Here is a 17,522-nt window from a genome sequence, read left to right as displayed (position 1 = left end):
AAAAAAGGGCCAAGCCTGTACTATTTTAAAGGCTCAGCCATATTATTGTTCCCTTCACAACCTTTACACAATACTGTGTACAACCCATAATAAACAGATTTGCTACCATGCTTTCTGTGGGCTAGGCACATGTATCAAAACTAAAACAACTGTTTCATTAACAGCAAATATTATTTATATTCCAGCAAATATTATTTATATTCCTATATATTCCAGCAAGGTCTGTAAGAGATGACAGACTAAAGTTAAGCATCTTAAAAGTGCAGTTTTGAAAAATGAAATTCATAGACCTCAGGAGGAGCTGCAGGGTTTCTGTTCATCAGTAAAATGGGTCTAAAAATTTAGGAATATTTCAGATGGCTTGTGGGTCTATAAATATGATCACACATTTAAGAAAAAAAAAAAGGAAGAATTTTTACTCACAAGAATGATGCATTATGGTGACCAGGAAAGCAGAGTAGGGTAGGCTTCTGGCTTCTTTATGAAATTCCTTTCACTTTGCTAAAGCTGCTGCTCAGAGGAAATAGGAGTAGCTTTGGTAACTGTTATCCCTGTGGATGGCTGACATAATTTGGGACTGGCAAGGACATTGATTTTCTATCAAAACCTTAACAGGTCACACATACAAAACAGATACACCAATTGATTGTTCATCTAAAGCAGAACTCATTTCACACAATGCCACTGCAGCCAATATGATCTGGAGAGCAACTAAGAAAACCTCAGTAGTGGACATGTACTACTGCAGAGCACCTTACAACTTAGCCAAACTGGCAGGTATTATTTATACCATCAGTGCACCACAGTTTAGTTCACTGGCCATTTCAGCTTAGAATCAGCCACAACTTAGGCAAGTCTGAGAACAGCTAAGCTGTTTCCTTCTCCCTGTTAAGTGTACTAATATACATATGAAATTTGACATGGGATTTCTTTTTGTGCAGTCTGGAGATTATTTCCCATTTTATGGTGATAAGAGCACAGCCTAGAAAGAGATGTGTTTAACTCACTTTTCTCTAATGTCAGATTATGGCTGATAATGCCTGGTGTCCTCATCCAATGATATGCCATGCAATAACCAGCTGCTATTGTCAAGTCAACTCTTTTGTACCTCCTTAACACTATGTAAAACCCTGAAAGAGATGATGAAAAGTATGTGTATATATGTATATAAACCCTGACAAGAATACCTGTTCCTGAGAAATGGTTCCTCCCTACCTCACTAACTGTATTTTGAAAACAAACCCAAAAAGGTTAGAAGTATGTTAAAGAACAGTTTGCTCTCTGAGCACAATGAAAGAAACCCTCTGCTGTATAAAAAAAAAGTACTGTATGTTTATTATGATTTAGGAATATGAGCAAGAGAAAAGTATTTTATAAAAGCTTAAAATCCATGGCAATCTCTCCTGTCTTTGTGTCAAAATTTATAGCATATGTGACAGCAGTAGGGTCTGACAGAATTTCTGATTCAATAACAGAGCTGAAGAAATAAACAGCTTGCTTGCAGTGGGGATTCCATTCACAGTTTCCCTACAGGAGAGAGTTAAAAGTGAAAGCAGTCAAAATCTACCATATTATTATTATTATACAGTAACAATGCAGTAAGAGTTCTTGTTCCCTGCTAAGCACACAATGATCAACAGTTATCATTTATACTGCCATCCACCCCACTATGGAACACATAACTGGAAATACCATCTGCTACACCACACATTGAAGTCACTGAGTTAAAAATGGATTTGGTCAAAGAATATTGAGATAGAATACTAAAAATACTTACTCCTTGCTCTCCAAATTTTTGCTTTTGTTAAACTGAGATGAAGCTATTTGTATGAAAAAATTCTGCTTTGACCTAGCATGCCATTTAAATTCTGAATTTGATTCCAAACTAGGGAGCATTTGGATGCAGATCAGACTCTCCCATTTTAAGGTACATCCCCTGCTCCTCAAAAAAATATGAACAGGTATTTTTAGTAATTCTGACGACACAGTATTCAAAAGGTGCTAAAAAGGGTACTACACTGTCCTGGGATGACTGGACATAGACAACCCAAGCATGGCAAGCAGAGACCAACTAAAATCCTAGAGACTTTGACATAATAAATTAGACTGAAGAAACACCTTTTCATTTGGCAGTTGCATCAGTCCTGTACTAACGGAGATATCGGCAGCAAGGTGATATTCCATCCACAGAACTGCTCCGTGGCTCTTTCCTTTCCTGGGGAGAGATGCAGGATAAAACCTGTTACTTTACAAAATCCTGGCAGCTTAAACACTGCACTAATGTTTAAGTGAGAGATGCAAAAGCATGAACAACTTCTTTCCTTGAAAGAAAGCTGAACAGCTGACTGAGTTGGTAATTGGGGGCAGAAATTTTAAAGTATCTGCAGATATGAAAACTAAAAAAAGGCAAGGAAGAGAACATGTCATAAGTACATCTGCTCAGCAGCACAGCCACTTAACCAGCACTGAATAACATGGCATAAATTACACAGCATACGCTGAGAACTTCCTTTAGAGACCTCAGTTTCTATTGACTCTGAATTTAGAGGAAATATTTACCACACACACCGTGTCACTTCGAGTGCCTGCTCCATAAGAAGCAGAGGCCATGCCACTGTGCTGCCTGTAAACACAACTGCTGCAAAGGCACAGAGACCCCACACAGATGGCTCTGGAGTCCATGAAAGCCTGAATTTTGTTTAATGAGAAACACAACAGTGTTTCCAGATAGTTAAAAAATAAAACTTTCTCATTTTTTAATTCTTATCAGCCTTTCAAGTTCAAACAGAATTAAGCACAATTCACAGTTATAGTGGAAAGTATCTCAGAAGATGTGGCAAAATATGAAGACTGCCAGGATTATAGTTAGAAGTAAGAATAGCATATACATAAAAAGCTATTAACACAATAATTTTAAAGCTATTAAACATAATAATTTATTAATTTTTAAGCACAATAATTTGACAAGCTAAGTAGAAGCTTCTTCTGCAAGAACTCAGCAGTAGGCAACAAACAGAAACATCAAAACAATCCAGGTAATGTTTTGTTTTATTTTCTCTAAACTATAAACTAATCTATTTAAGTTTTAAACCATGGTGAGAAACAGTAAAATGTTATTTTTTTAAGCAGAGGAAAATTATCTAATCTAACAATATCTAACATTATTGTATGGTTGTTATAGCCTACTGTGAATACCCACCGGAAGCTTGTGTCAGAGCAACTTCCACAATCTTAGGTCACATTATTAAAAACTGCCAAGTGCATTTGCACCAGTTAAGTGTAATACACTTAAAGGAGCTCTAAACTCAGCTCCTCTGAAGAGCTTGAATAGGAGGTAAAGAAATGGATGATGACAGGAATATTTACTGCAGTGGGAAAACTGACCGTATGAGCTTTACAGAGCCCTCTGTGCTGAGACAGTGCTGTGGCACAGCCTTTGTGAAGTCAAAGGTCAAAACTTCCTGAGGGTCTGAGAGTGACTTGCAGGGATATTCCCACAGCGGGTGAGGCTCTGCTTCCTTGGATTCCCTAAAATTCAGTGAATCCTGAAGAAAGGAAGGAATAAAATTAACTGAAAACAACAGAAAAGCCAACCCAGGATATTCAAGCCATAAAGCTACAAGAGGGCATGACTGCACTTCTTAGGCACAAGGGAGAAAATGTCCTACATGTGTGAAACCGAAGGCTGGGACTGGGGCCCCTGAAACAGAAATGGGCACTTTCAAAATACAAAGCATTGACATTTTCTTCTCTCTTGAGATGAATTCCACTCTACAACAGCCTGCACCCCTCCACAATTAATCCAGAGCAGAGTTCTAGAAACAGATACAAATGAATCTCAAACAGTGATGCTCTGCCTAGTACACAAGTTTTTCAATAGTCACTAAATACTTTATTAAGCCAAACAAACTGGGTTTTTGTTTTGCTAAGACTTGTGCTGAAACTATTTTTCTTACTTTAATCATATCATCCATAGTCTGGACATCAAAACCTTCACAGGTGCCACATGGACTCCGTATTCTCCATAAATCCTATAAAAAACAACAGGATTTTGTTTGGCTTTGTCAAAGGAAACAGGAAATCTTGAAATAATCGTAGCTTAGACATTTGATAGCAAGCTAAATACTATGTATATATTGCTAAACCATTACAACTACTGCAAGAATCAGAAGATAATCTAGGAGAAGTTTTTAAGCCAGTTAATTCTTTAATCACTGTTTTCAACTCCTCTAAAGAACATTTCTTACAATTCCTGTGTGTAGTACTTTAGAGCAGGTATAGATTTGCCAAGATCTAACCCTTACAGCCCCTCCATTTTCCCTATCCAGCACAGGTAAGTGCTCCCAGTAGTATCAAACATCCCACAGCTTACCAGGGAACCACACTTTACCCCCACAAAGTGGAGCGAGATCATTTTAGCCACTTCATACCAAGCATCCCATTGACTTTAGCAACCCACTGGACAGCCTGACTGTTCAACATTTGCCTTTTCTTAGACCTCATTAATGCTCTCTTACTGGAACACAAACATTCATTAGCTGTGGATATATACATTTTATTACCTGTTCATTGTCACACTTAATCTCAAATGTTCCTGCTTTACAAGCTGGCAGCAGGACTACTGTACATTTAAACAAACACTGTTACAATTTCTGCCTGACTACAGCATAAACTAGACTATCAAGAGTCTCTGGTACATCCAGAACTACCGAAACAGACAGGCAGCACCCTGCTCCCTAAATGCAATTATGGATGAAACAAGTTTATTACTGAAGTAGTTCCATGAATTCCTGGATCCAGGTTTTGCTAATTTCTAAATCATGATGACATATCCATTCTGAGAGGACAGAACAGCCTAGAACCAGTTCTGCAGGAGACCATGCAATACTCTATTACTTCTGTCTGGTAAGTGCAGAGGTTATTTTTAAAATCCCACAGATTCCAGTCTTTTAGACTAGACTCACCACTGAAAGAAGATAATGTAAAATTAAAACAATAGCTTTGGGGTAGCCTACTGGAACAAAATACATGTTAAATGTTCTACCAAAAATTTTATGTGGAATCATGTCTGAACAAACTCTGTATATGAAAATGTAAAACTGAGGTTTAGGTGACATGAATGTTACTCTACATTCTGCTGATTGCTGAATAATCTTCAGTCATCACACTGCATGCTTTGGTTTCCTCATCCAGAACATGGAAAGAATAATGCTTACTTCCTCAGAAAATGCTTTGAGTTTTAGGGAAGTAAATCCTCTAGATAATAGAGCATGGAATTAAAATTTACTGCTTCTTTCAATCTGATTACTGCTGATCACTTTAAATATCTGCTTCCTATTACAGGATTCAGATTTATATTATTTACTCAGTATATATTTAAACTCCGTACATTTTTGCAGAAAACTGGAAAAATGTGCATCACAGTTGATTAGCACAGAGGGGAAAAAGAACAAATCCATTTACACATGCACCAATCAAAGGCATTAGTATGAGAACAAGGTTAAAAAACATTCAAATAAAGAAACTGTTAAAGGAGAGAAGGCTCAGGCACAAAAACTCAAAAGACGTGGCATTTTTAACAGATAAAATGAAGGCTGTATTTATGTGAGAATTCATTAGATTCTAGGTGTTTTTATTTAAAGTATGTACATTTATTTACACAAATGCCAGACTACAGAGTTCCCTCGCTTAAGCTACTGGACTCTGCATATTAATGATATAAGTACTTAATTTCCATTTTTATGGTAGGTAAACACTTCACAATCTTTTATTACAAAGTCCTCAATAAATGAAAATATTATGTTTATAACTTTGTGCAATATCTGAAAGATGACCTCTCAAAGTATTTTTAAGATGTGCTCATATTCAGAACTGTGCACAGCCTCAGTTAAAAAAATCCACATGCAATTAGGAATCCTGCCTGCAGTCTTATAAAGCCTCATTTCAAAACTGAGGGTGATATGTCACAGAGTATCTACTTTATACATATATGTATATATTATTTATACAATTAAGTATCTAATTTTATAAATAACTACAACTATCACATTCTTTACCAATCTCTAATCTAAATAAGTATCTTAAAACATGCAGCCCTTTCATTTTAAATGCCAAAATTGCTTGAGCTGATATGCTGACAAGAGATGGCTTAAATAGCAAAATTCACACTTCAAGATACCAAATATCCTTTTCTCAGGTGGTAGAGAACATTTGGACAGTATTAAGATGCAATAAGGTTGTAGAGTATTCAGTCTTAAATGGATTTGTGTAGATATCTGAACAATCTCACCTGGAACTCCACAATCATCATGTGCAAAGAAGCAGACTGAGGTAGGACAGTGACATTGCTGGCAAGGTGGCTGCTCACAGCTGTCCTGGCATACCAGAAATACAGGTTATGCCATGGCAACAAACTTGTCGTGAAAAACGGCTCTCCCACAAGGACAGAAATCTTGGCAAAGAAGGGAAGAGATAAAAAGACATATAATAAAGAACAACAACTCACAACACAGGCTGTTTAGGTTTTCCAATAGCTGCCAGTACAATATATTAAGTAAAATCATCTAGATAAAAACATCTACTGCTCCCTAGGGATTTAATTACTGTACACTGCACATACAGCATACTGGGCATTGTTGTGTGGGTTTAGTTACCACATTTTATATTGAATTTTCCCACAACAAAGTTTGTGACAAAATACTGTAGTTTGAGTTTGGAAGGCTTTGTAATGAGTTATAGAATTCTGAAGTTTTTAAGTATGTTATTACTTCCAAGTAGATTGCAATCTTGTCAAGTGGACTGTGAGAGAGCTACAGCCTTGTAGAACCAGCTAAACTGCCTTAACTGCTGGGGCAATTATGCAGCAGGGAAAGTCAGACATTTCAAAAAACAAAGCAACAACCCTCCCACAGCCTTCAGTCTCCTTTAGTTTTAGTGGCACATGCTGTGAACCATTTACTCACTACATTTTATATGAATTGGAATATAACAGAATTCATTGTGGTTACCATTTATTTTTACCTTCTGCTTCCTACCAACCCCTGAAATTCAGTATAATGGACAACTGTAACATACCTTTTTATCTTCCAAATGAGAAGGCTTCAGCAACTCAGGCCGTGCTTCTATTATTTTAATTTTATCTTCAAGATTATTTGCTTTAAAAAACTAAAATCAAAAAGTAACACATTGTCTTTATCAAAAGCCACAGTTGAGACCAAAATAATAATTCTACTGAAAATAAATTAGAAAAGATCCAGCAGCCACAAGAAATTTTAATAAAACTGCCTGTCATAACTCATGAGGATGATACAAGTCTATTCCTGAAGGCTGCAAGCACCTAGAGCAAATGTGTCACACCTAGGGAACTAAATCATGTGCCCTCAGTATTCTTTAAATTATCAGTATAAAAAGGCAGATAACATGAAAGTTGCCTCACCTTCATTAATTTATACTTTGAAGCATATGAGAAGGATAATCAAGGAAGGTAAGAATCATGTCACCTATGAATACACAAAATATTTTGCCTTTCCTTGGAGACCAAGTTTGAGTCCTCATTTTCTCACCATTCCTGGTTTTGCACTTCTGAGCCACAGGCTGAGCCAGATCTCTTTCAAATACAGTGTCAACTAAAGGAGCCACAGCCCACTGATGACTCCTGGAAGCTGCTTCCAGTCACTTCTTAGACACCAGCTGCCTCTTCTGAACAGCCTCCACTCCACTGGCAGAGCCTTCCATGCCCTTCCCTACAGCAGAGCAAGCAGCAGAGCAGGCATTCCCAACCTGGCTCAGCTGGAAGACTCAACTGCTGGATGCTGCTTGCCAGACAGGGCTGGTGCAAGCTTTGGGATGCTCTCACTAATCCTCAGAAACAACAGCCTGGCTTTTTATCACCAAGGCAATGGCAGCAGCAGAGCAGCAGCTCAAGCAGACAAGCCAAGAGGCAAGGAGAGGTCCAGCTTCAACAGGAAATGGAATACTCACTTTTTCCATGACAGAACAGGATACACCAGAGTTTTCTAATGTAAACACCTAATGAAAATACACAGTTAGACAAATAATCTTTATAGTTTTTAAATAAAAGAATATATAACTGAAGAATGAAGGAACATTTTGATGCCCCAGTGAGCACAACCCATAAGAATCATGCATCTATTCCAGAGCCTACTGCAATGAACTTTTTTAACAACAAAACACTCCCCAAACTATAGGCTAAATAATTATTTTTTCACAGCTATAGAAGAAAAAAGACAAACTAAACAGAATGCAAATATTTATTTTCCATCTTTAAGTTGCACACAGCACATTAACACTTGCTCTAAGCACATATTTACCCATGAACAAATGCAAGCATATTACCAGTGTGCCAAATTGAAATTACTGGTTAACATGACTGGACTGTATTAGCTGGAAAGTGCTCAGAAGCCTTTTGCAGTAAGAAAAAAAAATTAGTTTTTATTCAAAATTGATGAATTGTTAGGCAATATGCTACATTCCTCATGATTATATTACATTACACATTCTGATATTCAGTTCAACTCTAACAGATTTTAGTTTAAATAGCCCCCCATCAAGTAGGGCATTTATGTATGTGAGACAGCCAGGCAGCTCTCAGTTCTCTGTTACACACAGATGCAGTATTCTGACTGCTTCCTACAGATCTTGGCTCTTACAGATCTTCTACTTGAGACCAGGTAATAAATGTAATTATGGAATTGAAAACATGAAAGAAAAATACCCTGCCAGACGTTTAGGTCCATGGAAAGAGCGTTTTCAAAAAAACAAGATATGAGATGGCAAACAGGAAGAAATGGGGAATGAGGAACAGCACTTTCCGTCAAAACTACACATTAGTAAATGTCAGATCTGGTAATTATTATCTTCTGAGACTTCAGCTTGACCAGAGATGAGTTTAACCTCCCTTTCAACACAATGTGAGCCTATTCCCCACTTGTCCCTGTAGAGGCACTGCAAATAGTTAAATAATGAGCTGGAAATGAAATACATCAGAGAAAAATACTAAGCTAAAATGGAAAGATCTGAAAAACAGGACAAAGTACTGTACCTGCTTTGCTCCAAGATAGTGAGCCAGCACAGGCAGCAGACTGCCATCACTGATACAAAGGCAAACACTATCTGTTTCCAGAACCTACAGAGAATAAATAGTCATTGTTATTTTTATTCCAGAGGGAAAAGTTCTCCACACTTTATACATTTTCATATCCAATAATAGTAATAAAATTGTCACGTAATGCCCTTGGCTTAGGTCTGACAAAGTTTGCTCAAAAATGTATTGGATGTCTTTATTCAACTACCAATATTATATCTAACAAACACATAGAACTGCTACAAACTCTATGCAAAAATGGCTGCTTAGCATTTAAAAATTTAATACTAAAGTTTTCAAGACAAAAGTGTAACTTCCATTTGGTGATGGAAGAAAAATATACTATGTGATCAAAGTCCTTTCTTCGCAGGGGACAAGCAAATTTCATAAAAAATTACTCCAAATAAACCAGTATGTGCATCCATCAGAGAAGGCAATAAAACCTGCAGGCAACAAGCACTCACCTTCCTCAAGGACTTGATGTATTGGAGTGTTCGGTTCTGATCATTCAGCTCCCCAAAGCGGGGCCTGTTCCAAAGCAGATGAGCACGACACCTACAGACAGGACTCTCCACACAAACATCTGCTTTATGTTCCTCCTCATCTGCTTTATCCTCCCCTTCTCTGTAAAAAAATTTAATGTAGTGTCAACTACAGCATCAGTACCACGTTTTTGCAAACAGGCACATTTATTGCACTTTGGCTGATATGCACAGTAATGAATATGAACTCTGCTGTCACTTTTTTGAAGTTACTGGTTCTCCAGAGACAACAACAGAATTCAACAACAGAATCAACAGGTTGGAAGAGATCTCCAAGATCATTGAGTCCAACCCATGCCCTAGCACCAAAACCAGACCATGTCCCTGAGTGCCACATCTGGTCTTTATTTAAACACATCCAGGGACAGTGACTCCACCACCTCCCTGGGCAGACCATTCCAGTACTTTATTATTCTTTCAGTGAAAAACCTTTTCCTAATATCCAACCTATATTTCCTTTGGTGCAGCTTGAGACTATGTCCTCTAATTTACATTTCTGTAATTCTGCATTTCCAAGTGAAGAGAGGTCAAAAAGAATTTTCACCTTCTTTCGAAAACAAAACCAAGAACTATCCCCCACTTTCCCTCTAACTCTGATGGTTAGGTACTTTAGGCTTTCCCCTTTCAGCAAACAGTTACTTGTTTGGATTTTGGATTCCTAAGTAAAATAGGCACAGCAAATTCTGACATTTTAAACCTAGCACTAGTTTTAAAAATGTTTGTTGCTATCGTCATTGCAACCAACACGATTAACCTCTTTTTAATCTGAGCAAAAGGCAGTAGCCTCAAAAGGACAGTGCTAACTAGGAAAATAGAAAATGGAAACAGAATTGCAATTATTTCACTTCTTTACCTGTATGCCACTTCAGCTGTGCTGTATTTTAGGATTACCAGGAATAAAGCATGAGTGTTTTACGCTTCTTTGTCAGAGAATGCAACCAGGAGGCAGGAGCTTGCAGTCCAACTGAGTTTTTATGCTTAATGTGTATTTTCCACCTGTGCATTGCCCATGAAGCAGCCTTTATTATTTTTCTACTCTTGAGGTTCTCATCTTACTCTTCTACAAAAGGAGATGCTCTAAGACCAGCTCTTACTCCACCTTGGAGTAAGATAGCAGCCTTTTTCACACAGAGACTGTTACCTGGCTTTCTGCAGGCTGTACCACACAGAGTACTCGTCACGACAGGCAGTCAGGTACAACTTCTCACCCTGCAGAACTGGCTCCTCACGTGGAAGAAAATAAACACACTGCATCCAGTGATCTCTCCACTGAAAAGGGTTGATACACAAAACCTTAGGCACTCACTCATAAATAGCAAATGGAAAATAAACAAATAGCAGGAAATCAACTAGAAAGAATCAGCACAACTTTGAAAATGCATGATTAATTTAAAGAATCTTGTTCAAGTTAGCAAAGCTGAATAAAGACCAATATCACATATTGAATTATATTGACTTTCTGCAACAGAATAAGCCTGAGACCATTAGCTTGCTCACTGGCCAGGCTTCTATTTCAACCAAATGAAAAACAACCCAAAATTCCTTTGCAATTTATTAATGCTGTTTCACCTCCACAGTTCACTTGTGTTAGAAACCTGTATCGAACTGCTGACAGCCTCAAGCACCTAGAATTATGTCATTTAGTGTCACTCTGATCACAGCACAACCACTTTGTGCTTCAAAAAGCTGGCTTTTGCACTGCAAATAGCCTATGCTGATCAGTCATTCCACACTGACTGAACACCTCCAATTTGATAATTTCAGATTTTATTCTCAAACATGCTAAGTGCAGACAATCAATCATTTTGTAACTGCCTTTTGACTAAGTTAACCTACTGGTAAATACATCCACACAAAAATACAGGAATCTGACTTAATAGTGATAATATTTCTGTATTTTTCCATATCAATCCAGCACTCTCCTACATCAGAAGCAAACCACAGACTAATATTTTAACCAGGGATAGAGATTAGTTAAGGAAAAAGATTTGGAAATCTTTATTTCTTGAACAAAAAATAAATAACAATATCAGGAAGACAGCTTCGGTCTTTAAGTTTTACATAAAAAGATTACTCTTAATGTTTAACATCAAAGAAAACCTAAAATGGGCACATACCGTAGCCAAAATTTCTACAATTTGATTATTTAGCATCTTCCAATACATTAAATACTAGCCAAGTTCCTAAGCAATTTAAGGCAGAGCTGCTTAAACCCCCCAGTACTCCAAAGAACTGCCCAATCATCTGACAACGGTATCTGAAGGCTCAGTATCTTACCTGCAAAGCAGAAGTGGGTTTTACCCAGTAGGGAGCCATTGTGCAATTTATCATCCCAGAGGGGTCCATGTCAATATCCCACCAGGAAAGTACAATTTGTGCCTTGCCAGATTTCACAGGCTCCAGCTGCACTCTATAGTAGGTAGAAGCACTCTGTACTGGCTTACTGAAATCCACACTGCAGGGAAGCATGAAAATCGTAAAAAGAAAGAAAATTGTAAAAAGAATTCTTCAGAAATTCTCACTGGCTTCTTAAGCTGAATGCACAGTTTATATGAAAGGCATAACAGGATAACTTTATTTTAACAAAACAACATCTCCCTTACCTGAACATTGTCACCACATCACTAAGGGTACTGAAGTCACTTGAAGGCATCTGGTTCAGCTGGATATCACAAACAGAAGGAACACCTGGACAGTTCTCCATTTCTGAAGGTGGAAAAAGAATTTTTTCACCATCCTCTGCTTCAACATGAACAGGAAACAGTTTCTTCCAGGACCACATTCTTCTGGATTCCACTAACTGGACATACACTGTTGCCCTGTGAGGCACTGCCTCACATCCCTCCTGAGTGTTCAAAACAAAGGGTAAACACAGACAACAAGTTTGACTTATCAACGTGAATGAGATTTAAATCAATTGAAATTTAAAAGTAAAGTTGGACTGGGAGTTCTGAAATCTAAAATCCAAGTTATTTTAGAGACTTTTGTAACATCAGAGCAATCTGTCTCTCTGTGACATGGAATACACATTATCTATCCTGTTCAGTGTGGCTCACCAAGGTCAGATTACCTCATCAACCATGTAACAGTATCAGTTTATTAGCCTCAGTTAAACTTGCAATTCCATTCTTGTTCTGGAATAAGAGATATAACCTGAGCGTCTAAAGGAGGAAAACTACTATGCTACCAACCACAAAAGAAAGCTGCTGGCTGCAATGAGAAAATAAGAAAAATAATGGCTCAAATATTTATGGACAACTTTGTATCCATGCTCAAAGAGTGGAAAACATTAAAGTTGTGGTAAAAATCCCACTATGAACTAAGATCCAACCATGAAGTCCAAGAACAATGCTTTTACAGAAAAAAAGATGAATTGCAATTTAGAGTTCTATATGGAGAGCAGTACAAAGTTATAGAGTGCTACTGTCTTTATATGGTACCTTTTAAACTAGTGAATGGTCATCTGGAAACCTAAATAAAGTTCTGCAATCCACATTTTAATGAGGGGAAGATATTAGAAAATATAAAAGAAAAAGCCTTAAAATTATACCCATAGATTATAAGTCCAAAAAAAAGGATATTATTTAAATACAGCATTTAAAATATTTTCACATACAAAATGCATATGGAGAAGTATAAGCACAATAGGAAAAAAAAACCAACCAAAAATGAACCAATGTCAGGGAGGTGAAGTTCATTAAATTCAGGAGAATTTTTATCTCGGGACAAAGCTGTTATTAAGGAGAGCTTCACATCAGAACTGGATATGAACTCAAATAGCTTTATTCTAGGAATGAATCTAGTAAATTATTGACTGAATAAGAAACTTGCAGAGTTGATGGTGTATTTACCAAGGGATACAGAAGCCAAAGTTCTGTATAATCTCAATCCTACTTTAAAAAGGCAGAAGAATTTCTATACTAGATAGATGTGACACACTTCCTCTTTTCTTACCTGTACAAGATACTTGTGTGCATGCTCATAGGTTGGTAAAGCTCCTTCTCCAATCAGCTCTGTATCAAATAATTCTGTTACCAGGATGTTTGCCCGACACTGCATATCTCCATCTAAAAGACACAAATTAATACTGTAATGTTAAATCTCTATGTAAGTCTTTCAAGATGCTATTTTGATTACACAAGCAATCAGAAAACTTATTCCTGCTAGAGAGTCTGCTGAAGACTGGAAATTGCTTTGCATTTGAAATACAAATTGCTACTGAGGTATTACCAGAACACTTTCTTTCAAAGTAGATTTCCAGTGTTATTTTCTAGAATGTAAAGTATCACAGAATCCTTAAGATTGGAGAAGACCTTTAAGATCAAGTCCAGCCACTAACTCAGCACCATCACCATGTTCACCATTAAACTATGTCCTCAGGTGCCATATCTACATGTTTTTTAACATCTCCAGGGATGGTGACTCCACCTTTCCCCAGGCAGTCTTTTCAATGCTTTACAACCCTTTCTGTGAAAAAAAAAAAAAATTCCTAATCTCCAATCTAAACCTTTCCCAGCACAACTTGAGGACATTTCCTGTCATACTGTCACTTGTCACCTGGGAGAAGAGGCCAACCCTCACCTGGCTACAACCTCCTCTCAGGCAGTTGTAGAGATAAGGTCTCCTCTGAGCCTCTTCTTCTCTGAGCTGAACGCCCCCCAGCTCCCTCAGTGTTCTTGAAGCACTTGTTTTAATTAAAAAATGTTTAAGAAATAGGAGTAAGACACATTCCTTTGTGGTTTTTAGGTACTATTTTTTTAAGCCTAGCCTATTTTTCTCACCTGGGCCAACTGTGACTTCAGTGGAATGCTTGTTGATTACTTTGATCTTGTCTGAAAAACCATTTTTCTCCACTATCTTCACAGCAGCATTAGCCATGGGCTTGAACACCTATGAACAGCAAGAATTTAACAAAATGGTACCCCTCAAATCAGCTTTCAAAACTGGAAGGGCACCAACACAATATACAATATATTTAGTTCTGAAAAAAAATTAACATCTTCTGTATCTTTTCCTGTATTTCAAGTTCACTACCATGAAACAAGGCAACGAGCTTGTTGAAAATTCAGAGCTCCACTGTTAGAGTTATCAGCTGCCTCCAAAAGTTACTCCAATTTAACTTTAGAAACACAAGAATACACGTTAATAATGTAGCATTTACATTAAACAAACTCATGACTTTGTAAAAATAAAGATATATATAAATGCATCAACAGAAGCCCCTAAAGACTTACATGTGCTCAAGACACTATGTGAAACCAAAACAACCAGCACTGAAATTGTCACTGAAGTATGCCAAAAACCTGCTTGTATTAACAGTGCAATTGTGAAGAGAATCTCTGTTTCATTCAGAACAAAAATAACAGAGATAGTACACAGCCTGAAAATAAGAGCATCACGAAGAACATGTTGAATATCTGCAACCCCTAACAAATGCTCACCTCAATGGCATAGCAGAAATCTGCCCCAGCTGAAGCTGCCATCATGGACAGGAGCCCTGTGCCAGTCCCTATGTCCAGCACAATTGCTTTCTCACCTCTCTCTTTTACTCTGCTCACTGCAGCACGAATACCTTGGTAGTATTTCACATTCTGTGGAAAAGGGAAAAAAAAATCAGCAATCTTTTATCCATTTATGGTTTTAATTTTTGCACAGAAATCTTGCATTCTTTGACTGTGAGTTTATAACCAGAAAAAAGCCTACAGACACTCTTTATGCCAAACAGTCACACCAAAGCCATCTCCAGCAGTAACAACTGCATCTGGCAGGATCAGTCTGTTTAAAGTACATCAATATTTATCACAATGTTCACATTACCTTTGGTCAATCAGCCATTGATAAAATACATATGATTTCCAAATGTGATACTATTCACTCCAGACTTCACCATGCCTGTACATACTGTAGAAATACCACAGAATAATTGACTTGACTTACACTCCTATAAAAACCAAGAAGCCTGGCTTCACTTTTACAGCTTTTGAAATTTCATCTAATGAGCTCTCTGTCAAAAATGTCAAGCACAGAACAGCAAAATTGGCTACTGAATATAAAAATGTACTGAGGTAAACAACAGAACACTAAAGTCAGATGTAAGAAGGCATCTGTTGATCTAAGAGCAGGTCTGCTACCTTACAGAGTACAAAAATGTGATCATTTAATCTTTCAGAGAAACCCATATAATCCACAGCGACAGCTACTCACGAGAAATGCAATGGCTCTTTTATCCCCATTCAAAAGGGTTTTGCTTCTATACTTACCCTGTCCTTATCATGAAGCATATCTGCATAGCGTGACCTGCAATAAACAACATTCCAGTTAAAATACTCCATTATGCAAAGCAACTGTGGCCCACAAATGCACAAACAACTGACGCACTCTTTGAGGATCTAAAGTGTTTCTCCAGCCTGAGAGATAATGTAATGGCAGAGATGTGGCCATCAGCATATAAATCAACTCATGAACCACTGGCACAAATCCTCTCCACAGCAATGTACCCAAGGTACAGACTTATGGACAAACAGCTGTGAAGCAGCACCTGAGACAGATGTAGTTATACACAACAATGAAAGACAGGCTACTAATGACCTATTTTCTAGAAAGAGAGAGAAGTTTTAAAGACTTAAACCTCTTTTGTTTCCATTTTCTTCATGGGTTGCAATATTCAAAAATAGCCCAAAATCCCAACTTCTCTGGCTATTACACTAAGCTCTTAAAAAGCTAGAGCAGGAACAGATAACTGGCAGTTATATGCTGCACTGCATTTAAAAGAAATTTAGTCCATGCATTTTGTCCCAACTCAGTCACTGTCAGTATTAGGATTAGCCCAACAGAAAACATTTTTTAAAATTTAGAAGGTAAGTACTTGGAGGGTCATTTCCAAAATTTTACATTGGCAGCTCTGCCCATAAACCTCTGGGTACATTTACTGACATTTAGACGATTCTGCAGTCTGCTCACCTTGTGCCCTTGGAACTTCTACAAAGACAGATTCCCAAATTGCCATTAAAAAAAAAGTTGAATTTGCTCATTTTTCGGTGTCTTTTAACAGAAAAACAAGCTACTTTTCCAAGCCTACCTTGCAATCTCCTGGTGATAGTCATAGTCCTCACCCTCTTCTAACCACTCCATCGAACCAGTGGTTGGATTGGCTCTTCCACAAAAAATCTTCATGATCAATCTCAATTCGTACTGTATTACTTATGTATTGTGTGCAGCTTGGCTTTTGCTTCAATATAATACACCAAATACCAGCTGTGAAAAAAATCCAAACCAACCATAAAACTTTTAGTAAACGCAACAAGCATCACTTTAGCTCTTGTACATTTTCCCCACTACACCGGCCTTGGCAAGAAGTACTGGTGACTGCTTTATGCTTTTTTCATAAGGACGTTTTAAGCTAAGATCTGTCACCCAGTCCTAGACTGAAAGGGGGCCGTGAAGATCAGCTAGCTGTAACCCCAGAGAACACAGCGCAGGAAAGACAGCAGTGAATCCTCACGGGAGAACATCCCGTGAGCGAGCACGTCGGGCCGGCGGCGGCGCCTCTCCCGGAGTCCCCACAGCCTGCCTGAGGGGGGACCTGTAAACCCGGGGAAGGCCCGCACCTTCCCCGCCTCACGAACGAGCCGCGATGGGCCACGGCCGGAACGTTCTCCGCCGCCCGGAACCAGCGCAGCGGGCCCGAGAAGCCGCGGGCCGGTCCCTCCTCTGAGCCGCAGGCCAACAGCTCCGCAAGCCGCACGTACCTACCCCGGACACTGCGTGTACCTACCCGGGACACCGCGAGTGCCTCCCCCTGCGGCGCGGGCAGCCCCTCCCCTCAGAGCCCGAGCCCCGGCCCGGCGCGCCCCGCGCGAGCGAGGGCGGCGCTGCGC

General features: G+C 38.4%; 1 protein-coding gene across 2 annotated transcripts; it reads right to left on the bottom strand.

The window, feature by feature from the left end:
• Positions 1-17,491, bottom strand: PRMT7 (protein arginine methyltransferase 7). Of its 2 annotated transcripts, none has more exons than XM_015639755.2 (18): positions 17,420-17,491; positions 16,724-16,899; positions 15,906-15,942; positions 15,087-15,236; positions 14,427-14,535; positions 13,600-13,712; positions 12,249-12,490; positions 11,923-12,100; positions 10,787-10,914; positions 9,568-9,727; positions 9,062-9,145; positions 7,981-8,028; positions 7,075-7,164; positions 6,290-6,451; positions 3,957-4,031; positions 3,385-3,545; positions 2,119-2,215; positions 1-1,527 (listed from the first exon to the last, which is right to left on the bottom strand). In XM_015639755.2, the coding sequence occupies exons 2-18, from the start codon at positions 16,816-16,818 to the stop codon at positions 1,372-1,374; spliced, it is 2,085 nt and encodes a 694-aa protein (XP_015495241.1). In that variant the 5' UTR covers positions 16,819-16,899; positions 17,420-17,491; the 3' UTR covers positions 1-1,371. The 2 variants fall into 2 exon arrangements, with proteins under 2 accessions (XP_015495241.1, XP_015495242.1); XM_015639756.3 differs by lacking the exon at positions 17,420-17,491 and adding an exon at positions 17,253-17,324.
• Positions 17,492-17,522: the final 31 nt, after the last annotated feature.

Source organism: Parus major, chromosome 11 (genome assembly GCF_001522545.3).
Source record: "Parus major isolate Abel chromosome 11, Parus_major1.1, whole genome shotgun sequence".
NCBI classification, from domain to species: domain Eukaryota; kingdom Metazoa; phylum Chordata; class Aves; order Passeriformes; family Paridae; genus Parus; species Parus major.
This window is presented reverse-complemented; position numbering and strand designations above follow the sequence as displayed.